General features: G+C 58.6%; 1 protein-coding gene across 2 annotated transcripts; it reads right to left on the bottom strand.

Moving 5' to 3' along the window:
- Positions 1–5,648: 5,648 nt before the first annotated feature.
- Positions 5,649–19,271, bottom strand: TFEB (transcription factor EB). 2 transcript variants are annotated; one of them, XM_088534534.1, is made up of 9 exons: positions 19,212–19,271; positions 9,036–9,262; positions 8,693–8,947; positions 8,539–8,619; positions 7,742–7,862; positions 7,604–7,660; positions 7,018–7,093; positions 6,716–6,863; positions 5,649–6,466 (listed from the first exon to the last, which is right to left on the bottom strand). In XM_088534534.1, exons 2-9 carry the CDS (start codon positions 9,228–9,230, stop codon positions 6,026–6,028), a joined length of 1,374 nt encoding a protein of 457 aa, XP_088390660.1. In that variant the 5' UTR covers positions 9,231–9,262; positions 19,212–19,271; the 3' UTR covers positions 5,649–6,025. The 2 variants fall into 2 exon arrangements, with proteins under 2 accessions (XP_088390660.1, XP_088390661.1); XM_088534535.1 differs by lacking the exon at positions 8,539–8,619.
- Positions 19,272–25,027: the final 5,756 nt, after the last annotated feature.

Here is a 25,027-nt window from a genome sequence, read left to right as displayed (position 1 = left end):
TCTCAGCCCGCACCAGTGTTCACATCTGCCCTGTGCTCCAGCTGTGCAGCAAAAAAATCCGCTTTTATTCAAAAAAAGAAGAAGTGACTGGTAGAAAGGTATTTTCACAAGGGACATGGGATTGCAGAGCAGCTTGTGCAGCAGTTTCAGTCCTTGACACCTGCCGGGCTCTTGTTGCACCAGGTTTTTAGCACTGGCTCTCCGGGATGAATAAGCCCTGGAACACCTTCCCTCTCACCAAGACAGAACGCAATTACCAACCTCAAACTCCACCAGCTCCCAGGATCCATGATTAATGAGTCCAAGTGGCCCTGTCTTCAAAAAATACAAAGAGGGGAGAAAATTAGGGAAGGAAAAAAAAAAAGACTTTTTACTCCCTCCCGCTGGAGGAGCCTGGCCCACTCCTGTGCTGGAAGAACATAGATCCAGTAAGGTTATGTTAATTTTTAATGTAAAAGACTCTAATTAATTTCTGGGGCTGGCTGGATGAGCCAGACGTGCAAATTCCAGCCTCGTCTCGGGCTGCGGATGAACCGACAGCGCCGCCGGGGCCGGAGTTCATGCCGGGATAGAGCCCACTCCCATCCTATGGGTTGGCGATGGCAGGGACCAGACGTGGGGGGAAGGTTTTGAGGGAAAACTGGGGCATTTTGATCAACATGCAGGTAGGTTTTGGCGTCTCAGGTGGGGAAACCAATGCACAAAGCCACCGCTCCATGGATATGCTGAAAGGGCACTGCAGAGGGGACAAACTCCTGGGGACCGGGTTCCCGCACACAGCACTGAGGCCACCCCACTGGCACCGGGTCTAGCATCCGCAATGCAGAGAAAACCTCCAAACTCACTCCTGAAAGATTAAAAAGAGAGAAAAATCCAAAATAATCCCTCTGCATTGGCCGCAACGAAAGGGTCTGGACCCGGCAGGCGAGGATCATGTGGCTGGAAATACAGTAAGTTTTTTAAGGGGAAGAAAAGGCTCCATTATTCACCCATTCAGCCCTCCCCGGTGCTCCCCCTTCCCCTCCGCCAGCCTCGCGCCCGCTCGCCGGCTTCCCCCAGTCTCTCTGAAGACAGATCGTTCCCTTAATCACTCTGGAAAAGAACCCCAAGCCGATATAATATTATAATTAATTAATTCACTAAAAAGGTATTAAATTTCTTTTCCCCCCTGTGGATATTATCTGAATTCATTGACCTTTAGAAAAATCACCCTCTAATTGTAACCAGGTTCAAGTGCATTTCCAGCCTGTCCCTTTTACATTAATAATATCTTCCAGGACTCTACTATGCTGCTTAAATATTGTATAAATTTAACTGCCCCCTAGAAAAAAAAAAAAAAGGGAGGGGGGGAAAAGGGAGAGAAAGGCATGAAATGAGAACTAGGAGCTGATTAAACCAGCTCAGGAACACGAGGAAGAGGCCAGAGGATCCCACATTGGCTGGGGCAACGTGCAGATCTGCAGCTGGTGCCCAGAGGAGCTCCTGGATAGGAGGGAAGTGTTGGGAAGGCTCCTGATTGGAGCAGCCTTGGGAAAGGGTAATGGTTGAGCACCTGGGTGCAGAGATGCAGCTGGGAAAGGAGGTCTGCACATCCAGAGCTGTCCTCGGGGCATCTACATGGTCCAAAAAGTGCAAAAAAATGGGATTTCTGGATAGACCAGGGTAACTGCAGCACTTTTGCTTACCCTTGGCATGGGCACATCACTCTCCGCTTTGCTGCGGCCACTTGCCCCGGCACTTCCCACTCTTCCCACCATTCCCGGATGCCGGCACGGCGCTCCCAGCTCCCTGCCTGCAAGGGCTCCAGGTTTGCAGCAAGTTCCAGGGGGTCCCTATTGGCAGAGCTTTGGAAAAACGCCAGTGGAAAAAACAGGCTAAATTCCCCCTTTGGAGCCAGGTGCTCACTCAGGGACTGGCCTCACTGCTGCTCTTTGGAAGCGTTTCCTGCAGCAGCATCGGATGGTTTCCAGTCGCACGCTCTCCATCACGCGCAGGGATCCCCTTGCGAGGAGCAATAAACCTCCCGGATCCCCCCGAAGGAACAGGAGAGGGATGGGACAGGAGCAGCAGCTCCTGAGCATCCCAGAGCACCGAGTAGGGAGAAGCTGGTGCAGGGAGGGCAGGGGATGCCACATCCCAGCACCAGCACCCGGAGCATCCCGGAGAACCCCCGTCAAGCGCAGCCAATGTAGCTGCAGCATCCCCATCCCGCCGCTCCTGCGGGGCCGAGATCCCGGGAAGCAGGAAACCCTCGGCACGCTGCCGAGCATGCCCTCCCCTTTTATATCCTGCTCAGAGCTGCCACGCCGATTGCCTTTTCATTTTTTTCCCCTTTTTTCCGCTTCTTTGGGCAGCCCGCACGCTGTAATTAAGAGCCCTTCTCTCCCGCTCAAGACACGTCTCCAGCAGCTGTTTTCCAAGCCAAGGAAACCCCCTTTCGTCCTCGCTCGCCTTTATAATTTTTTTTTCCCCTCCTTCTGAACATAAAGGGACGGCAGCACTCCAAGCCGGGGGCTTTTGCATTTCTGAGTTGGTTCTATTAATTGGAAGGAGGGTTAAGAATCTGCAAGGTCGTTTCAATCTACATCTGACCTTCAGAGTAATCCTCTATGCCAACACCAGAGCATGTCATTAAAATGAGGCCCTCTACCATATCCCGGCATCCCTTTATTCTCTCCTTGTGCACATTAATTGCTCATAAGTTGATTTGATCTCCCTATTCTGCAAGAAGTAAATTGCCCTCTTATTTCGCCATTTTCATCCTGTTTTCTTAATTAGGCCCTTAAAAATCTCTAGGGCCTCAGCCGGGCCGCAGGCCTCATCCTGGGAATAAATTTTGATCTGCGCCTGATAAAGAGTGAGCAAACCCGGCGCTCGCACAATGTCGCTCACCCCCTCCTTCCCCTCCCCACTATTCTCTTGACATGAAAAGGCTATCAGTTTTTCTCTGTGTTAATATAGGAAATAATTCACACTTCAGGCGTTGTTCTCTATTTAGTGTTCACACTCCCTAGATAAATCAAATCAGGATTTTTTTTTAATGTCTGAAACTACTCACTCTTTCTGTGCTCACCCCACCTCAAGCCCTGTTTCTCCTGCCCCTTCTAATAAAGTTTCCCACATTAGCCCCCATGGTTTTCCATCCTGGGGAGCTATTTTAGGAGTTCTTTTTGGTGCACATACCCACATGTTTGATCCGACACCCCACGAGGACACTTTGCTTCCATATCCCCTTGCTTCCCACAGAGCATCCCAGCAGGGACAGGGTAGGTGTCCCCTGCAGCACAGAGTGCCAGGGCGCAGGGTGGCCTTGGGTGCAGCCACCTTCCCCACACGCTTCACCACCCACGTGCCAAACACCATCAAACAGCAACAGGTAGAAACATACCACAGCTCCCCGAACAGGCACAGCCACAACAGGGTGTCGCTGCTTCCCAGACCAGTGCAGTTCAGCCCCAGGAAACCACCTCCTCCTGCCTGTGCTTGCTAACACCTTGCAGCTATCATTAATTAAGGGCCAAAGCTGCTTCTCATTAGCACCAGCACTTTGCAGGATGCACTTGGGCTTGCACCTTGCCCAGGAGCTTGCACCTTGCCCAAGAGCTGGGCACCTCCTTCTCATGGGATGCTCTCTTCCAAGCGTGCCAACATTTCCACGGAGCAAAGCAGCTGTGTCCCCACGGGACCCCAGAGCTCTGATTTTCCTCCAGTTTCTGAGGCTGGTGCAAGCGGGCGCTCGGTGCAGCAGCAGCGCAGGGAGAACCATGCCGACAGCACCACCTTCTGCCACGGCGCGTCTGCGCACGCGGCCGGGCAGCGGGCACCCGCCGGGAGCCTCCGCTTGGGAATGCCGGGAGCCTCCGCTTGGGAATGCCAGGAGCATCTGCTCAGGAAAGCCAGGAGCTTCCACTCAGGAACGCCAGGAGCATCTGCTCAGGAAAGCTGGGAGCTTCCACTCAAGAACACGAGGAGCCTCCACCCAGGAACGCCAGGAGCTTCCACTCAGGAACACCAGGAGCCTTCGCTCAGGAGCCTCCTTCCATCCCAGGAGGAACAAACAGAAGCCGCAGGGCGACGCTCGGGGTTGTTGTAAATAAATATATTTTAATGATTCTTCTTCCATTCCAGTTCATTCTTTTATACATTTGTTTATAAAACAGTAGTAAAATTTTTTAATCAGAGCACAGTGCATTTAAAAAAACAAAACAAAACCCCCAAAAGATTAAAAAAAAATAGTAATCCACAGCTGTTCTTACTCAAGAGCCTGGGAAGATGCCACAGCTCGGGCTGAGTGGCCGCCGACAGCATCTGGGGCACCGCAAGTGTCACAGCCACCGGTACCACTGTCACCTCACCGGGCCGGGCTCCTCTGGTCACAGGGACGGGGACATCAAGGGGAGATGGCCCCAAACCTGCCTGCATCGCTCCTGGTGCCACCACAACTGTCCTCTCCATGTAGCCTCCCTGGGATGCTGCTCCTGGCACCTGCCCACGGAGCCGGGGCCAAAGGACTCCTCTAAAGATGCCCTTCCTTCCCTCCTTCCTTTCCTCCTCCCATTTCCACTTCCTGCAGACCCATGTCCAGCCGGGCCCCACGCTCTGCTCCTTGCTGCCTGGCCAGCTGTGCAAAACCAGGTCAAGCTGTGGGACAAGGTGGTAACAGCAGGGACAGACACAAGCCCTGTGAACCACAGGCAAGGAGCAGCTTCCCCAGTCTGGCATCTCCTGACTCCTTGGCCACAGCCCTCGGCAACCCAATGCAGGTGGTCGGCTCTGTTTTCCGTAAGCATCAGTTTTCCATCCCAAAAGTAACCCCCAGAAAACTCTGCAGAGCCACAGTGCGATGTGGCAATGCCCGACCCGGGAGGAGAGGCAGCTCCATCACCACGAGGCTGGGGGGACACAGCTCCCGCCGCCGTCAGGAGCGCATGGACCTGCATCTCCACCTCCGCCTGGCTCCATCCCACCAGACGGCACAGGGCTGTTTCACGAGGACGTTCAAAGGTCCCCTGGCCTCGTGGAGCTCATTTCCAGACGCCGGTGTGGCCAGAGGATGGATGTGGCACCGAAGCCTCCAGAGAAGGGAATAACGGGAAAAGCCCCTGTGCATTTTGCTTCTGTTGCTGCTGCAGTTCTCATTTGGACCAACCCTGGGACACTGGAGCAGTGCTCAGGAGTTCCACCTGCCTCATCCGTTGGAGAAAATCCCAGCCTCAATGCCCCCCGCAGCCACCGAGGTCGGGATGGGGAATTGGCTGTGGTGCCAAAGTGGGAGTCCTGGGACAGAGATGCAAACTGAGGCTTTCACCTGGGCACTGCTCCAAGACTGGCGTTCATCCAAACAGACCCACCATCAGTTGCCTTACACCCAACATTTTGGAAGGTCCTGAATTTGCAGACACAGTCCCAACTCACCTGGAAAACACCTCTGGCGCTCCACAAACTAACTTGCTCTAACTGGGCACTTCTATCCCCTTCTGCCCCATTCCCCCCGGTGCTCCCGCGATGAGCAGCACCACTCCTTCCCAAACCAGCACGAAAGCGAAGGAGAAACCCCACTGGGGACGTGGCAATATGTCTGCAAGGCCAAGAGCCCCAGCTTGGGAAGAGCCAGAGGGAACGCGGGATCGCAGAAGGACGATGCAAGAGGGAAGAGAGCCGAGGAAAAGCCGGGGCTCTCCTCCCAGCTCCCAGGGGCTTTAAGGCTCCTCCTGAGCTTTGCCCTGGGTCTGGCGGGGGATCCAGGAGGGTTTCACTGAAAGGCAAAGCAGCCGAGATCATGCTCCCAGGCTGTGAAATCCGCAGTCAGTCCATTGCTGCTCGAGCTGCTGGCGAAAAGCTTGCAAAAGACATTCCGGTACCCGGCAAGCCTTGAACCGAGATCCCCGTTGCATAGAGAAGATGCACTCGGACCTGGAAAAGTGCTCGGCAGGACCGCTTCTCATCCGGGCAGGGGAGGAAGAGCGCCCTGTAACTTCCCTAGCCCGTCTCCAGCCCTTGCCCCCGGCGCCAGCGCAGCTCCTGGTCACAGCATGTCTGTGTCCTCCATGCTAAAGCTGCTCCGGCGACTGCTGGCCTTGGAGGCCTCCGGGGACATGGCGGAGAACAAGGGGTCGGAAGCCAGGGGTAACATGGTGTCCTGCATCAGCATCAAGTCTAGATCCTTCTTGGATAGCGAAGGGAAGGAGAGGTTGTGGCCGGGCTCCAGGCTGTCCGGGAAACCGCTGGAGCCGTCGTCGAAGCTCAGGCTGTGGCTAAAGTCCAGCTGGTGGTAGGGAGACTGCGGTGGTGGCGGCAGCGCGGGCTGGGGCTGTGCCTCGGTGTCCAGGGGCAGCAGTGGCGGCTCCATCGTCCCCTCGTCCCCGCTGGCTTCTTGCTTCACCACCTGCTGAGCCAGCTCGGCCACGTTGACGCCCGAGGGCGAGGACGTGGGCAGCCCGTGGACCCGGGCTTGCATCTCCAGCTCCTGCCAAGAGAGCACACAGGGGCTTTAGTGGGGCCAAGATGTCACCACTCACGGGGACAGGGGCACAAGGGTGAGGCGAAGCAGTGGCAGACGTGAAGCAGTTTTCCCAGCGAGGCTGTGGTCAATACGGAGATGGCTTTGGAGAGACGCGAGCTTGTTGATGCTCTCCATGAGATGCTTGCGGGGCCCAAGGAGCAGCTTTGACAGTGGCAGGAGGACGGAGGGAGAGCAGAGCCCAGGGGAACTCACCTGGATGCGGAGCAGGAGCTGCTTGTTCGTCATTTCCAGGCGCCGGGAGTGATTCTCCAGGTCTCGTGATCGCTGCAAGTCCTTCTGCATCCTCTTGATGTAGTCCACGGAGGCCTTCAGGATTGTCCCTTTGTTCCAGCGCACGTCCCTGCGGCACAGGGTGGAGGAAGGCATCAGCGTCTGCCTCTCTCCGAGCAGCCATGCAGCCTCTTGCCCCCGCTCCACCCAAAAGCCCCTCAGCAAATACCCCCCGGGAGCAGGTTTAGCATCCCCCGGTGCCCGCAGCTTCCCCCAGTACGTACAGGTCGTTGGCCTTGGGGATCAGCATCCCCAGTTCCTTGATGCGGTCGTTGATGTTAAACCTCCGCCGCCTCTCGACTACGGGGCGAGAAGAGAGGGGAGGCAATGAGGGGACGGGAGGTGCAGAGACACTTTGTCACCCCACAACCCCTCTGCTTCTCCCTTTGCACCAGGGAAGGGACACTGCTGCGCCCCACCGCCAGCCCCACCAGCCTCGGGGCACTTAAAGACAAGGAACTGCTGGGGTCAGTTTGGCAGGGCAGAAATACAGGAGAGTTGGCTTGTCACATCTGAGGACACTCTGCAGACCGTGGGGAGGAGCATGCACCGAGCTCTCCAGGTCTCAGCTTCACCCAGCTGCAAACTCTGGACCAGGGAGCCCAATTCACCACCCCAGCAGGGTCTTCTGACCTTCCTCCCACTGCTAATGGGAATAATAACAGGGCGCCTCCCTCGGCATAGACCTTTTCCAGCCCGGGAGTCACGCTGGGGGCTGTATGGGGAAATCCCAGAGCGATCCAGGCTGGGAAGCGAGCCCAGCTCGGAGAGACGGGATGTGGCACGGGGTGCGCAGGCAGCAGGACTCACTCAGGTTGTGATTGTCTTTCTTCTGGCGCTCCTTGGCCAGGGCTCGGCTCTCAGCATCTGCAACGGAGACCCCCAACCTCAACTGAGAGCATCCTGGGCTGGGAAACCCCCGGGGTCCTGCTGGGCACGAGGACCTACCTGTCAGCTCCCTCTTCTGCGTGAGCTCGGCCGGGCAGGAGCTGCTGGTGACACCCACAAGGGAGGCGGTCACCTGCGGGTCCCCGCTGTATACATTCATGTGGCTGCTGGACATGGGCAGCTGCAAAGGAAAGGGACACGAGGGTCAGCTCCATAGGGAGACAGAGCCGGGTGCTGCTGCCGAGTCCGGGCTTGGCTTCAGCTCCTCCGCCTGCGGGACACGAGCGAGGAGAGCAGACAGGTATAATTTGTCTTGCCAGGCCTTAAAATAGCTATAATCAGGGTAGCAAAGAAAACAGGACTTCAAAGGGCTCCATGGATCCCCTCCCACGACTGGCATCTAAAACAGGGCACATGAATCACATCCGAGGAGGGCCTGGCAGGATGGATCCCACTGCGCGGCACCGGCTCCCGCAGTCAGCGCTGACCAGGACAGGTCTAGCCCAGCCCAAAGCTTTGGGAGACGCTGCTGCTCCCCACATTAAAATCTGCCACGTCGCAGTTGCAGCGTTATCCCCTCTCCCATCCCTCCAGCTCTGTACAAGGGCTCCAAACTATCATTAAAAAAGCAAAAGAAGTTGACAGACTGGCTCTTGCAGTTTGCAGGTGGAAAGGGGAACTTCTCCACCTTCCCAGCCCCACATCCGCGGGACCGCCTGGCTCTTCCCCATCCCTCCCTGGTTTAGGCTCCTGCCAGGGACGGTCACCGGCTTCCCGGATGGCTCAGGAGTCAGACGGCATCCAAGCAGGTTTGCCCATGCACCAGGAACGGGTGCTTTCCCACTGCCGAGACTCACCGTGTTGGGCATGTGCACCTCGGGGTTCATGTAGCCCAGGACGTCATCCAGGCGCATGATGTCATCGATGACCTCACCTAACTGCAAGGGAAAGGCGGGCTCTGCCGGGTGCCCAGCCAGGGCACTGGATCCGCGGCGGTGCCGACCTCCTTACCTCCTGCTCCGGGTTGGAGCCGATGTTGAGCATGGCCATGGGGCTGTTGGGCGCGCTGTTGCCTGCCGACGAGGACAGGACATGGCCAGGACGGACGCCGGGCGAGGCGGCCGGAGGCGGCTTCGGTGAGTGGCTGACGGGGCTGATGTGAGCGGCGAACTTGTTCCCGTAGGTCTCCGAGAGATAGGCCTGGACCTTCTTGTCCCGTGACTTCTGCAGGTGGTAACTGGTGGGGTTCTCCAGGTAGGACTGAACCTGCATTCCCCATCCCAGAAAGAAGCCGTCAGGGCCCCTCGTGCTGCCTCCTGAGCACCCGGACACCCCAGATACCCCCAGACTCTACCTTGAGCACCTCTCCGGGCACGGGCGGCGGGGACTGGTAGTGCACAGGGGTGTTGATGGCCGGGCTGGGCGCCACGGGCATGCGCTGCTGCTGCACGTAGTTCATCATCATCTGCTGCTGCACGCGCTCCCGCTCGGCCTCCTGCTGCGCCTGCTGCTTCATGAGCTCCATGCGGAGCCCGATGCGGGACGCCATGGCGCAGCGGGACGGGGGACACGCGGGTGACCCTGCGGGACGGCAGCGCGCGGGGCGTCAGGGCCGAGGCATGGGGAGGGCGCCTCCGAGCACGCACTGCCCGTTTGCAAACACGGAGCGAGGCAAAATATGAGGAAAAGCCAGGAGCACCAAAGAGAAAGCGAGGAGGGAGCAGGAGGAGGAGGAAGGTGCTTTAACCCTTCAGCAGCTTTAACCCTTCAGCTGTCCAGACACGGCAGGACTGACAAGGCGGCCCCTGTGCACGTGAGTGCAGAGAGGCTGGCACACATGGGACCCTTGTCCCCATGCCTAGGAGACGGTGGCTTTCCCAGGGCATCCAGAAGCCGGTGGAGAAGCAGGGACTGTGGTGGGAGCTGCATCCTCTGGGATCTTATGAGCACAAAGCCCTGGGGAGCAACGTGAGGATTCGGCATCCAGGATCACCCAGGAGCCCCGGTTGGCAAATGCTGCAGCGCTCCCAGCTCTCACTGCTGCAGGATGGGGACCAGGGCTGCAGCGCAGCGAGTGCCAGCACAGCCTGCGCCACAAAATATCCTACGGGGGAAATTCAATCAAGCCAGCTTGGACAGAAATACAATTAGATGGATCAAGAGCCGGCTATTGAGCGGCAAGAGGGAGGTAATTAATTAGACGTGGTGGCCCCTGGAAAGGGGGGTGGGAGCAGAGGGCCGTTGCCACCCATGGTCCGGGAGGAGGGAGATGCTGGAGCCTCCTGGGACGCTGCCACAAGGAGCAGGAGCACCTGGGGAGGCTGCTGGATCCAGCGGTGCAACCAATAAAGTGAGGCAGAAGGGGGATAAATCCAGCTGTGCACATGGCAGATATTGCAATCCCAAACAACTAGCATGGGATGAGCAGGAAAGCTCCCTGGAACAGCTGGGACGCGGGATGAGCCTACTGCTGCCATCCAGCTGGGGAAGGACACAGGGCAGGCAGCCTGCACCAGGGGAGTACAAAATCCCGGGATGCTCCAGCAAAACAGGAAAGGCAACGGCCGGAAAGGGATTTCCCGCTGTGTGGGGGGACCTTTAGGATGATCCTCCTTGTTTCTGAGCCAGGCGTTACCCTGAACTTCCGACAGGAAGCAGGAACCAAAGGTGCCGGTGCCTCCAGCCTTGGGGAAACCCAGTGGGAACCGGGACCGCCTCTCTGTACCGGGGCATTCGCGGGGCCCACGGGAGCGCGGAGGTGGCGGGAGGGCGTCACGCGAAGCGCACTGAGCCGCAGCCACCCCGGCGCAGCGGAGCTGCCACCGTGTCCCCAGCCGCGGCGGGGCTCCACGCTGCCGCTTCCCCTAGGAAATTCCTGAGCAAATGGCCCGCACGGCGGAGCTGCCAGGGTGGGGACGGGAAGGGGGGACTGGGACAAGGCCGAGCAAGATAAGGGGAGGGGGAAATCAGGCCTGGTTTAAAATAACCCAGCTGGTTCTGCTTGGCTTCCCCCGCTGACACGTCGAGCAGCTTCTGCTTTCGTTCTGACTCAGCCGCAGTGGCGAGGAGGACCACGGGGAGGGGAAGGCGGCAGTGACAACCGTTGGGGACCCTGTTGAGGCCACCAACATGGGACACATTCCTCTGAGGTGGCAAACATCCCACCAAGATGGGACGCAGGACCCCAAGAAGGGACACGTCCCACCAAGCGACATCTCTGCACCCATGGGCTCCTGACCCACTCCATGCCCACATGGGAGTTTGGCACTCCTGGAGAGGGTCCATGCCTGGGCAGCAGCTCCCCCTGCCAGGGACAGGGCACTCAAAAGCCCCCCAGGGTGGCACCAGCTCTGCACGGTGCCCAAGCCCAGCCAAAGGCATCACAATATCGACCGCTGCCGCCTGCAGGAGATAAAAACGAATCCCTCGTGCAATGTGCAAGCAATTCGGATGCAGCTCCGAGCCAGACATTTCTTTTTTTTTAACTTATTTCCCTTTACGATAATGCAGATGGAGCAAGAATGCACTGAGATGGAAGAAGAGCCTGAGCGATGCCAAGGAATCCAGCTCCCTGCAAAACCCATGCTCAGCCGCCAAGCACCGCCGTTTATTTCTGGCCCTTGCTCGGCTTTCCTCCGAGAACATTATCTCATGCCGAGCACAACCAGGTCCTCCCGAGCCCTCTCCCGAGCCCAGCTTGCCCGAGCTGGGCTTTGCTGCTGAGTGGAACCAGCGCTGCAAACACAACAGACGGTGCCGGGCTCCGGGCTCCGGCCGCTGTCCCCAAGCTGAGGGGGGACCTGGTGGCCATGGTTGCCCCCAGGCAGCTGCTGGGCAACCGCCAGCATTTTCTCAAGTGACACCTGGGTGCTGCTCAGCAACCCAGGGGTTTTGCTGCTCCTGGGCTTGCTTGGGAGCGAGTTATCGCTTCGGAGAGCTGAGGGGGAAAAAAAGGCAAAAAAAGGCCAAAAAAAGGCCAAAAAAAAAAAAAAGGCAAGAAAAATGCTGTGCCCCTGGGTTATTTCTGCAGAACAGAACGTCAGGCAGGTGATAGCCCTGGTGCCCACGCTCGCACCCGCAGGGTGCCCCGGCCTCTGGGCCCAGATGCGCACTGAAAGCAGAGTGAAGGAAGCTAAAAAACAGGGGTTAAAAATAAAATGTGCCGTAAGCTGCTGCCAGATATAGCCCCTGCAAGGCGGGCCCGACGGGATCGCGTTACCCTCCAAGGAAAGCACTGCCCGTGCAGCGCGACGTGCGGCACCCGCGAAACGCGGCTTCAAAGACCCCAGCAAGGGGCTACGGCTCCCGCACCGTGACGTAAAACCCCCCAAATGAGCCCAAAATGAGCGCAGCCAAGCACTCACGCAGGCAGGATCTGCTCCCGCACCGGGGCTGCCTGTCCCCAAGGGCATTCGGCTCCAGGAATCTCTCTCCTCCCCTTGTAGCAGCGGCAAAGCACTTGGAGAAGAGGCGAGCACTGCCTCTGCTCGGACCTGGGGCTTCGTGGTGCCGGAGGCGGCGCTGAGAACCCCCAAACTCATCCCACCAAAGAGCCGAGGTGCCCAGGGCTGGCCCTGAGCGCTGGGGGAGCTCCCCAGCCCAGGGCTCCTCCTTTCCCGGCTTTGGTTGCCCGTCCTGGCTGCTGACAAGCAGGAAAACTGATCCCGTGGGTCGGGTGGGAGTCCCCGTTAGCCAGTGGAACTAGAGGGGCCACGCTGCCCCCCAACCCATGGATAAACGCAAGGGCTGGGAAAGGAAACAGCCAAAAAAGAAGTGAAAATTGCTCCCGTTCCCAGGGCAGGCAGCCTCCGGCCTCCCTTCCTGATGCATTTTGTACTGTGCTGCGGGGCACAGATGCAAAGGGGGCAGCTGCTGGGAAAGCAGCGGGGTAAAGCCCCCCAACTCATGGATGGTCATGGGGGTCCCACAGAGCCCCGGTTTGGTCCGTACCACAGGGAGTCCCATGGAGCCCTGATTTGGTCCATTCCGCCAGGCGATGCCGGTTCGGGAGGCACCGCTCGCTCCTGGCGAGCTGCAATGGAAGCGCCGCGGCCCAGGAAGGCGGCCCCGTGTGCTCGCCCAGGCGCTACCCGCCGGCAAAGCCTCCTTCCTCCCCATCCCAGGCTCCCAGCTCCCTCGTCATTCCTGGAGCGGGAAGCGGGTGGCATTACCTGGGCACAGGGACCGCCGTGGCTGGCAGGTCGCGGCTCCTCGTCGGGGACAGGCGGTGGCCGGCGGGCCCTCCTCGCCGCCCCGCCGCCCCGGCCCCGCGTTTCCTCATTTTTAGCACCCTGCCTTTAACGCGGCGCCAGGCGCGCCGGGAGGAAGTTGCAAAAAGCCTCCAAACCTGCTTGCTTCCCTCGCTGCCGCCCAGGGATTGCTAAGCGGGCTGAGAAATGGGAGAAAGAGCACGACAAAAATCAGCCACCGGCCACCACCGGCCCCTGGGAGCTGCCGGGTCCCCATGAGCAGTGCTGGGTCCATCCCACGGCATCCCCGCGGCACCCGGTGGTCCAGCTGGGCCACCTGCATGGCACGTCAGGGACGGCCGTGCCAGGAACGTCCCCGGGCAATAGGAGGATGGCAGCGCGGAGGCCGGGGGGATGACAAGGACGCCTGTGTGCGCCACGCTGGGCAGCTGGCGGCGGGGCTGGCGACACACACACTGCCTTGTGCGCTGCCGCTCCGCGCCGTCGCCCTGCGGCGCCCGGGCCACGAGCGCCCGCTGCAGCCACCCGGGCCTTTCTTTAGCTCATTCACACAGTGCGTAGGGTCTGGGTGCATAGGGTTTGCATGCATAGGGTCCCCATGCATCGGGGGTGCATGCGTTGGGTCTGCAGGCATGTGATCCCAGTGCACAGAGGTGGCACGCATGGGGTCTGAGTGCACGGGGGCCTGATACCGTCACCAAGGGTCTGTTTTCCTTCCCTTTCAGCCCTTCCAAGGTCACGCAGGCGCCAGCAGAACGGATCTAACACCAATGAGAGCCAGGCAGGGCAGGCGCTAAGGTCCCGTTTGCAGCCTGCATTTCACTGGGATGGTGCAAACAGTGTCATAACCCCCAGGCCAGGCAGGGAGCCGCTCTGCCAGCGGGGCAGGCAGGGCTCAGGTTATCTGGGCACTGGGGAGGCGTTCAAGATGCATCCACAGGCTGGGAGCAAGGAAAAGTCCCCCTGGATGCCAGCACCGAGCGGGAGGGAGTCTCCAGCACCTGCGCTGCTGGGGAAGCTCCTGGGGCCGAAACTGCTGAGACAAGAACGGGAAAAGCAGTAAAGCTCCAGCTCCACCGCCGCTGGCATCCCTGTACAGGAATTCCTGGCACTGCCCTTGCTGGGATCTGACCCACTTGCCGACACCACCAGGAAGCTGCTGCTCATTCCCAGTCCAGGTGCTGCTGTCCCTGCAGGAGTTTTCCTGCGGGAGCTGGGCCGCCCGGCCTGGCGGGGTGGCCGCGGGGGGTGGTTAATGCCGTGCCAGCATGGCCGTGGTGCCAGGGGCCAGCGAGCGCCGCGCTCGCCCTCCTTGGCACACTTGCAAAGCCCATGGCACAGCGGGATCCGGGCACCTGCAGAGCCCCTCGCCCGGACCTGCCTCCTCGGAGCCACTCAAAGAGACTCTGAGCATCCCGAGTGGGCCGGTCCCGGCTGCGCTGCCCCATTTGTGTTTTCCAACCCCATCCGTGCCCCTTCCAGGCATCGGGAGGCAGCCCAGGTGGGTGAGGAGCCGCAGGCACCGTCCCGGCACCGGGAGCGCAGCCCCTCAAGGGAGCCGGGGCAGGCGCTTGGCACCCGCGCGCCGGGGTCAGTTGATGAAGCCAATGAGCGGCTGAGTCACCGGGCCCGTTTTTAGCCCCGGCATCTCAGCAACGCGGAGTGCGGCACTGTTAACAGGCGCTCGGGTCAGAGGCCGAATGTTTTCCCTTCCCGGCGTTAAATGCTGCCCCTGGAAGCGGCCCAGGTATTTAGCACGGCAAAAAAAAAAACATTAACGCTCGGGGTGGGAGGAACATCGCGCCCTGCGGTCTGAAACCGCACGGGAACCGCACGCTCCAGGAGCCAGGGATGCTGCGGGGGGGAACGTCCATCTCTGTGCGTTAGGTGAGCCCAAAATCGCCCCAAAGCTGCCCCAGAACCAGGTCTTCAGGCTGCCCTTGCTCATGGCAAGCGCGCTGCCCCTCCGGATGGATTGAAACATCAACTTCCAACGAGTTGGCAGGGGAATTCACAGCCTGGGAGCACAAGCGGCCAAAGGTGCCAAGTTCCTGCCCCCGCACTGGCGCCTGTCCCCCTCCCCGTCCCCCTCTTCCCGGGAGAGAGGCAATTAAAAATAAAAGTGTTAACAGGCAGAAGGACGCGCGGCGGGCACGGATAAGCCGAGGGCAGCGCGGGGGCCTGGCCCCGCAGCCCAACCCGGCCGCGGATGCGGCGATTAATCAGCGCCGCGTCGGCCGTGCCACGGGGACGAGAGCGCCGTGACCTTGGGACAGGCCTCGGCCGCAGGGACGGCCACGCCGCTCGCTCCGTCCCCTCGGCAAAGGCCGCAGCACGGAGCCCGACACCGGCATGGACAGAACCCGCTGGAGCTGCCTCCAGGCTCTGGCCAACCTGGCTGCTTGCTAATATATACGTATATTTTTTAATAACTGCATGAATAATAAATACAATGTGCACTGCCATTCCTGCCGCCCACGGGCTGCACGTGGGGCGGACACAAGGAGTCAGGGGCTGTGATTTATCCTCACCCCACCGAGTCACCCGCGATGCCAGGGGATGCTCAGCAGAGCCAGCCCCGGGGCTCGGTGTCCCCGTGTCCCCCCGCAGCTCACGGAGAGGCTGGGAGACCCCCCCGCCGCAGCCATCCCCCCCACCGCAAGGAGGGAATATTTATAAATCCGCTGCATCCTCCAGCGTCGCGCCAGCCGCCCGCTCGGGATTGGGGTTTCATGTAACCGTAGCGGGACGGCGGCCGCCCCGGCCGCGGGCGCCGCAGCTGTTGCCCCGACCCAATAATAAACCCGCTGGGGACAGCCTGTGACTTGTCCTCCCCACAGGGCCCCCGGCTCCGTCCGCGCGGGGACCCCCGGCACAGCCCCGCGCTCCAGCGCTCGCTCAAGGTCAAGTGCGACGCTGCTCCCGACGGCAGACCCAGAGCAATGGGAAAAGGGCGCTCGGCTCCTCTCGGGTGCCCAGTGCCGGGTACTCCCGGGCAGCACCAGTCCCACCAGTCTGACCAGTCAGAGGTGCAGGAGGACGGGATGCAGCCGTAGGGACTGGCTCCAGGGGATGCCGGAGCGGCTCCCGAGGCAGAGATGGCCGGCTCGGGTTCCCCTTTGCCTCCGCACAAATTCAGCCCTTTGCACACGAATTCACACCTGCAAAAAGCCTCTGAGCAACGGCAACCTGGGGCAGGTTTGGGGCAGAAAACCCATCTTTGCACACGCTGCTGCAAGTAAATCACTGCCATTCCCGATGTGCCAGGGTGGCACGGCGAGCGGGCCCGTGCTCTGCAGGCTTCGCTAGCACAAAAGTTGCACCCGTCGCACCAAGGGAGAGATTTCAAGCAGACAGCAGCGCCTGCTTGCTTGCCCTGGCAGGATGGCATGGGCCAAGCTCATTCAAGGCTGCTCTGGGACCAGAGGAAGAGCTCAGAGACCAAATTCCAGCGCCGGAGCAGCCGGAGCTGCTTCGGCACAGGAGTTGGAAACCATGTTTTGTTTTTTTTTTCTTTCTGTTTTGTTACAAATTTCCTATTTGTAGCTTTGCTCCGCTGCCTGGGAAACGCGAGTTGGGAGATTTCCATCACGGTTCACATCGCCTCCACCCGTCTCCGAGCGCCCGTCGGCTCCAAGGCGACGAGCAAGGAGTTCACCTGGGCCTCAGAGCAGCTGCCTGAACCCAGCCACGGTCACCAGCCTCCAAACCAGCACCGGGATGCGCAAATCTGCAAGGAAACCCCACTCTGCTGCCCGAAACAACTCGACGGTGCTCGATCTGCTGCATGGGGAGGATTGCGACCTGGTAGCAAATCCCAGCGACCCGGCAGCCCTCTCCAGCAGGAAAAGGGATGAGTGCCTGTTTCCTGCCTGGTGCTCAAGAGCACCCTCTCTTTGCATCCTCCTGGCATCAGCTGCAATTTTCACTGCAACTGCAGTGGGTGGCCCAAACCTGGGCGCGTGGCCCCCTGCTCCGCGGCGCTGCCTCCCGATGAAGCTCACAGAGATGCTGCCATCTGCAAAAAGCCTTTTGCACCCGCTGGGTTTTCTTCGAAGCAGCCACTGCTCTTTTACAGCACTATCAAGTCCCAAGCGCAGCGGTGTCCACGGCTGTAAAGGGCCCTGTAAATCTCCCAAAGCAAACACGGCACCGCGACAGCAGTCGGGAAACGGTCACCATGAGGTCACGGACAGGGGCTCCCGGGGCACCGCGAGCCCCTGGCCACCGGCAGCTCCCAAGTGGGTGATGAGGACCATGGGGACACGTGAGGACACAGTTGGTGGCTCATCTGTCCAGCTGCAGCATCTGGAAACCCCAACACAGGGGGGCCACACGTATTTATTAGGAAAGCGGAGGCAATGGGGGACTGGCTGGCAGCCTGGAGCATCTCTGGTGTCACTGCTGGTGGCGGAGCCCAACCGCATGAGATGGGGACATAGGACTTTTGTCCTGGGTCCTGCACAGACCATCTTTCCTCCTAGGTGCCAGCCAAAAGCAGCCTTGGAGGGATCCGTTGCAGAGGAGCCGCACGGGGGGACCCAGCTGCAGATTGAGGCCATGGCAAAGCAGGGCAAAGCAAGTGCACGTGCAATAAATTCACTCCTGAGAACTGTGGAAAAAGCAGTTAATAACTGGCCAAAATCAGAGCTTTGCTCCAAAACACCCGGATGCCGGAGTCACCCTGCTGCATCCAGCCACACCCCGGCAGTTTCCTACTGATAAGGGCGAGTGCCAGACCCGAAAAACATCCCGAAAACACCCCTGCCTCCTCTGTGAATCCCATCGGCACGTGCTGCTCAGATCCCCTCTCCGGAGGCACCCATCCAGCAGCCAACCCCCTGTTCCGGGAGGGACGCGCAGGCCCTGCGGCCGGAGCGCCGGCAGCAGGGAAAAATCCCGGCAGCGAGGCCGGCTCGGAGCTCCACACGCGCGGGAGCAGCCGTGCATGAACTCAAACAAACAAGGCCAGGGAAATAAAAGGCAGGGGGGAAAAAAACCCTCCCCTAAGCCCCACACCTTCAACTGCCATCTGCTCAACTCACTGCGATTGCATTTAAAAAAAAAAAAAAAGGCAGAAAGGAGGAAAGAAAATAACAAGAAAAAGAAAACTCAAGCTCCCCCATGCCCCTGGGGCAGGGAACAAGGCAGAAGTGCTGCAATTCCTGGAAACGGGCCCTGCTCACTCAGGGACTTGCACGCGCTTATTTATTTATCTTACAAGAGCACAACAATAACCACCATATTTTCTTTCTTTCTTCTTTTTTTTTTTTTTTTAAAGGAAATTTCCCCATCATCTGACTCACTGAGGCTTTAGAGGACACGGGCATGAGAGCTGTCGTAATCCTTCCTGCTTTGCAATTAATTCATGAATATAATTACCCAGCAGCTGGAGGCTCCGCGCGGCTCCCCCTGCACCTCCTTGAAACTTGTGTCACCCCCTCCAAGCGAGCAGTGCCCCACACGATGACGTGACCTGAGCGACAACCGCGCGCTGCCCTTTTTTAGGGATCCCCAAAAAGTTGTTTCTGGGAGGCGAGGGGGCGGATTCCGATCCCCCTCCGGATCGGCACCCTTTTCCAAAGCCTTAACCCCTTCCAAGCCATGACAGACCTCCTGGAAGACGGCAGGATGCTGAGGCTGGAGGGGGTCCCGGGGAACACAGGCTCCAGGATTGGAGACATTTGCACCCACACCAGGGCCGTGGGAACCACGTCAGAGCAGCGACGTGGGTGCTCCAGGGTGCCCAGAGCATCCGTGCCTTGGTGCCCCCACGCATGGGACCGCTGGGGACACCAACGCAGGCCATGGCGGCCCTGCTCGTTCCCCGGTGCGCAGCTCCGGGCGCGGAGCGCTCGCTGCCAGCCCGGCCAAATCTTGGCACTGCTGCCGACAAGGTCCCCAGAAACCCCATTCAGTGGCTCCAGACCCCAGGCTCAGTGGAGCTGCACCCCCTTCGGCCCCCCTGCACCCCCCGGGTTGGGAGGACGACACAGAGCGGCCTCCTGGGGACCCCCGGCCCCGCAATAACCCCCGCAAGGGCGCAAACCCCCCCGGCCCCGCATCCCCAGCGCGTGAGGGGGTGACGGCGGGGAAGGGGTGCTGGGGAGCGGGGGGAAACGCTGTTATTGGAAGCGAAGAAGGACAGAAAATAAATAAAATAAACACAAGCAGGGAGCCCCGCGGTGCTACCTCCGCTCCGAGCCCGCGGCGCCCCGGGCTGGGGCAGCTCCGCAGGAGAACCCCCCCCGCAACGCGGGGTGACCCCGCATGGAGGGGACACCCCGACGTGGGACCCCCCCGCGGCCGCCCGCACTCACCCCGCGGCTGCCGTGGGAAAAGACGGAGCGCGGCCAAGGAGCGCGGCGGGAGGTGGCGCCGAGGACCCGCTCCGGAGGACAGCGCGGTCCGGCCCGGCTCGGCCCGGCTCGGCCCGGCTCGGCAGCGAGCGCCGCGCCGCTCCGCACCCGCCGCGCACCCGGCCCGGCCCGCCCCGGCCGAGGGAGGGCAGCAGCGGCCGGCGCGGCCCGGCCCGGCCCGGCCCGGTTCCGCAGCACGCCGGGAGCTGCACGGCGCCTGCCGGGACTTGTAGTCCCTGCGCCGCCGGCGTGCCCCTTTGCTGACGGCGGACACCCAAACGTGGCGTTTTCTCCCCAAAACGCCCCCTCCTCCGCGCGTTTGGGTCGTGCAGCCTCCGGTACCGGGATGATGCAGCCCCTTGCACCGGGATCGTGCAGCCCCAGCCGTCTACAGCCCCCCAGAAAAGGGTGTTGCACCCACCCGCGCTGTGTCATGCAACCCCCGGTCCCAGGGTCCTACAGCCCCCCAGCCGGGTGTTGCACCTCCGCGCTGTGGTCCTGCAGCCCCCAGTCCCGGGGTGCTGCAACCACTTGCACCTCTGCTGCAGAATCACCGCAGCCAGGAGGAGCGGCAGCGGGTCCCGTGCAGCGCTGCCCAGATCGGGGCACCCCCGAACCCCACATGCCATGCAGAACAGGGAGCTGCCAGGGGAGTTTTGGGGTGTCTCAGGCTCAGATCTGGCTGGATTTTGGTGCAAGATGAGCTCTTGGGTGGATGAGGCCTGCAGTTTGAGGTGGCATTTTGGGGACCTTGCCCAGCTGGAGGCAGAAAGACCGTCCTGCACCCCGAGTGCGAGAGTACGACATGTCCCAGCCTTGGGGCTGCAGGAGGAGGCAGGATGGGCCCTGCTCCCGCCACCAGCCAGGAGCAGGAGCAGGGAGTTCCCCCCAACGTGGCAGATTTGGCTGGAAACAGCAGATTTAACGGGCCGGTCACATGCCCCACGGGGTGACTGTCATCTGACAGGGAGACGGCTGCAGGCGAGGGCTGGCGGGTCCCTCAATGCATCCCTATGTGTTGGGTCCGACTCGGAGCAGCCCAGGGCACCGGGAGAGCTGCTCAGGGACCTTTGGTGGATCCCGGCTCCGGCAAGGCCGCCGCTAGATGGAGGCACGGCGGCGCACGCGGCACGGAGCGATCCGGCCACTCCAGCCAGAAACCAAGTCCTGCCAGGGGGATCCAAGCACGGCCGGGCTCTGGAGAAGCCCATGTCCAAATCCGGAGCATGTCGCCCCTCTCCTGATCTCATGTCCGTCAGGGCTGCGGTGAGCAAGAGGGAGATTTCTCCCTGGAGGACATGCATGGTTGTTTTCCCCAGGCTGGGGCACATTCCTTATCCACTGCTGCGTATCTATCCACAATTCTGAATCCTTAATTTTGCAAACATATGCAAACCACTCCCAAAAACTTAATGAATTTCCAGTCTCTCACAGGCAGCTCATTACCCATAAACATCCTGCTCCAAACAGGTTTCCAAAGCCGCCAGCAATTGCTCGTGCTCAGCCTTGGGATCCTCTAGAGTTGCTTGAACAGGCAGCTCTGCCTGAGTTGCTCCCAGATGCCTCAGTTTTCCAGCCTGGATCTTCCCTTGTCCACTTCCAAACAAGATCAAGGGCAGTTCAAGTCATAGCACTTTATTCACTGCGGGAGATTTGGAGAGTACTGTGTGTTACGCAGTGCGTCGCAGATGTCCCCGAGAGCCACCACCTCTCCGTTTGGATTAACCGGGATTCCCCAGAGAGCGGGAAGGAGCCCAGGTCAGAGAAGTCTGTCCTGGGGGGACATGTGGCATCTCTAAAATGACAGTGCAAAGCCAACTCTGCTGTTGGCCATGTCAAAGATGGAATAATACTGGAAGATGCAAGCACTAGCATCTAAAATAAGGTAATTTCAGAAGCTCCCCCTCCCCAATTCCTTAACCTAATTGCAGTCAAACTTGCAGCAACAATTGATTCTTACCCTAATTGCGGCAACCTGTTTCCTGTGACGACACATCAAAAGTCACTTACCGTCATGGTGTTGTAGCCCAACACCACCGACAAGTCCCCAAACCCATAGGTCAGGGTGTAGGTGCTGCCGATGTTGGAGAAGGTGGGTGACAGGCTGGGGTCGAACCTGGCGTGAGCAGCTGCACGGAGGGAAATCACGGCACGTTGGTGAGGTGGTCAGCACGGAGTGCAGCATCCCTATCCGCACATGGGCGGAAATTCCCAGTGCGGGATTTCCTGGAAATGGGAGCTGACCCCAAGAGATCACCTGCATGGGTAAGGAGCAGTGACCAAAGATGCTCACCGCAGGCCGGCATCTGGCAGTGAATGGATGGTGCCCAGAGGTTGGCGGAGCCAGCGTCGAAGAGCACCAAGAAGCTCTGCAGGGGGGTCCCAATGGGATCTCCCCGAAGTTGAAGGCCTTTGGACAAGGTTTCTCTTTGGCTTCTGAATGAGGTTCTTCAACTCTCTTACCCTCTGCCAGCTGAGAAAGCCAAACATCTCAGGTGTTGTAGGAAATGCTCTGAGTCCTGCAGGCATCCTGGGCAGCTCAAGGGCAGAAAAATTCTGTGCCTGGTCTACAGGTAAGAGAAAACTCAGTGGCAATGCCAGGAATGGTACCCTGAGCCTGTGATGCCCAGATGCATCCTATAACCGTGAAACTTGGTTTTCTTTCCTGAAAGGAGAAATAAAATCAGCATAACAACTTGCTTCATGCCTTCTGATCAACCAAAATCACCCAAACCTTGAAGCCAGGGTATAAGAACCACAAAATTAACACCCCTTTTCGACAGCATCCTATTGACTTGTGGCCAGGTAGAGGGAGAAATGGTGAGGAAGCTTGCAAAGCTGGATTAGGCAGCAAGGAGAGATGGAAGGAGTCACAAAACTGTGGAGCCAGGGAAGGAGCAGCACTCACATCCAAGTAGTTCCTTAGGGGTTCTTACCCCACAGCATTACGGAGCTGATACTTCCTGCTGGGATCACCCTTGGGGTACTTCGGGATCCCCTCCAGCACTCCCTGCTGCACAATGGCCTCCCGCATGGATCTGCCCTTCCGCAGGGGGATCCTGCACGACACGGAGAGCAGACGGATGCACAGGGCTCCCTGCAACGGGTCCTTGCAGCAGCCAGCACGGGGACCGGGACACCCACCTCACCGGCCCGTTGGGGAGCCCAAGGCAGAGCACGGCCAGCACAAGCCACCCCATGGCTCCGGTCCCTCCTGCACAAGGTGCCCAGCCTCTAGCAGCACCTGTATCTATACATATATACATACATATATGCATATATATATATCCTGGAGAGCAGCACTCAGTTTACTTTATCGCAGCGTCAATATTTTCTGTGGATTTTATCTGCCAAGTTTGCCTCTTCAATGGGGCATTTGGATGCTAGCAGACCAACCAGCACCTCTGATACCCGGAACAAATGGTCAAGATCTGATAAGAAGCAAAATTGTGACGTTATCTGAATGTTAAATATTCTGCTCTTGCCTTCAGCACTAGTTGGGCCTTGCCAGGAAACAAAGGCAAAAACTGTCCTTTATATTAAATGGAAACTTATGATCCCAGTGTCCCTCTGTTGACCTAGCCAGATGGCTTCAAGGAGGATGTGCCATGGTCCTGCAGAATTTCCTCCTGGAAAACAGCACTTAGAGACCCCCAATCTCCCTCACTTTCTCTCCAGGCGTTTGTCCTTTGGTCTTTCTGCCTGCACCCTGATCAGCCGCAGTCTGCAGCCAGCGTCAGAACTAAGCCAAGGATGTGCAGGTCTCACATCTGGGCACGTTGGAGGTGCGATGATGTCCCAGGTGCTTTGCAAGGCACTGACCATGCCCAAGCAAGAGAGATGCTGGGCAGCGTGTGCTTAGATACTCGTTGGCTATGGACTTTAGCCACCTTTAGTTCTCCACTTAGAAAAGTGTCCAGGCTGTATCAACCTGTTGGCCATGCAAATCCCTGCTGGGTCATTCCATGGGTGCTCCTGCACGCATTGCCCTGGGTGCCTGGAATAGCCTGAGCCCCCTGAAACCTCCCTCTGTTTTATAGAGGAGGAGAGATGCCCTTCCTGCTATCTGCTTCTATCTAATCTCTGTATCACTGCACTCAGCCTGTGTCAATATTTTGACACAAGCACAGAGGAGTTTGTGCCCTTTCTCTGGTGAAACTGCAGAGCTATTAATATATCTGCTAATGAGCTCCAATGATAAAGGGCTTCTAAGAAACCGGTTTGGATCCTGGGAAAGAGAGGGGTTATCCGAGCTTCCACCTACCAAGGCCTTCACAGAAGTTCACTCCTCCCAGATGCCAAGGGATCTGCTCCTTTCTGCCACAGAATACAATTTATGATACTCTAGTTATTTTTTACCTCGGTGAACAGCTTCTCTTCGGGATTTTGGGGTCATTTGGATGTCATGGCTCACCTAATCTCGCCTCACATTTGACTGACATAATCAGGAGTCTTTGTTAAACCTTATCCATCTGCAAGGAAGATTGTTCGCTTCTCCCGTGCATCCCCCAGCAGGTTGCCCAATGCCTGGCAAGAAGGATGGAGGCAGGGGACAAACAACCCATTTCTGGGGCTCTGCAGCTTTGTCCTCGGCTGATCACAGTGACCAGTCCAACCCTGCAAGGACCTGTAGCAGCGAGAGACAGGACAGCAAGTCCCCATGGTGGCTTCAAGGTCACCGCAAACTGCAAGCAAAGCAATCCTCCCTGCCAGGGCAGAGCCCTATATTTGCCTGATTAGGTCCTGATAAGCATCTCACCAAACTGGCTTAGCAGAACCTATCAACATGTGGCAAGGGGCAGCAAGACACTGCATTGCCTCCGTTAACAGACACGCAGAGGGGTTTTTAGCTTTGCAGCTGCAACAGCACGGAGGAGAACGGTCTGTTTGAGGCAACCTGGTGCTTGGCGTACCTGGGGGAACTCCTGTCCCCAGCGCTGTGAAGAAGAGTCCTTGGAGCTGTGCAGTGGCCACACAGCTGGCATTTAAGACCAACCCTGTCCTTGTCTCATACACGAAGGGCATCCCTGTCCCCCACACCACAGCCCACGTGCTGCTCCTTGTAAAGCAGAGCCCTTGCAGGAATCAGATTCAGGATACCCCATCTTTCTTATCCGTATGAAGAAGGAGGACAAGAAAAGAGGGAACTGAGATGTCATCTGGCTGATCTTAAAGGCACAATTCTCTCTTTTGGGACTCTGGTTGAGTCCTGAAAGCCTTACAAAGGGGACACAACATTCATCACTGCCACCTTCAAGCACTGCCAAGCATGCATCAAATAACTCACTAAAGATAAAGGCTGAGGCTCAGTCCCATAGCCCTTAGGGGTTGACAATATGCCTTATCACTTTGCATAAATAAATTGACTTTAGGTTTGAAGCAGACCAGGGGCATATTCCCTGCTGTTTCTCTGTGCTGAGTCCATGGAAAACTGCCCAGAAGTTTACAGTGACACTTACCTTGCTGCAGTGCCCTGGAGAAAGAGCAGTTAAGGGATACACAACCCAGCAGCCTGTGCTCAGTCATCACTCAACAAACTCAGGAGAAGGCCAGAGACACTACAGGACACTAGACTGTAGACAGAACACTACAGTTTATTGGCCATGTTAGAGGAGGAGAACCCTGGAGCCCCCAGAGAGACAAAGAGGCTGTGCAGACACATAAAGAGTGGGACAATTTCTGCATAGAACGGCCATAGGACTCCACGAATGCTCACTAAGGTACATATAGCTAGGAGGGTGACTAAATATCCTCTGTTGAGATGCTGCTCCAGTCCT

This window comes from Tinamus guttatus, unplaced genomic scaffold (assembly GCF_059628265.1).
Source record: "Tinamus guttatus ecotype Peru unplaced genomic scaffold, ASM5962826v1 Tinamus_guttatus_pri_ptg000563l, whole genome shotgun sequence".
Taxonomy (NCBI): domain Eukaryota; kingdom Metazoa; phylum Chordata; class Aves; order Tinamiformes; family Tinamidae; genus Tinamus; species Tinamus guttatus.
The sequence above is the reverse complement of the archived record's forward strand: the minus strand, read 5'-3'. Positions and strand labels throughout refer to the sequence as shown.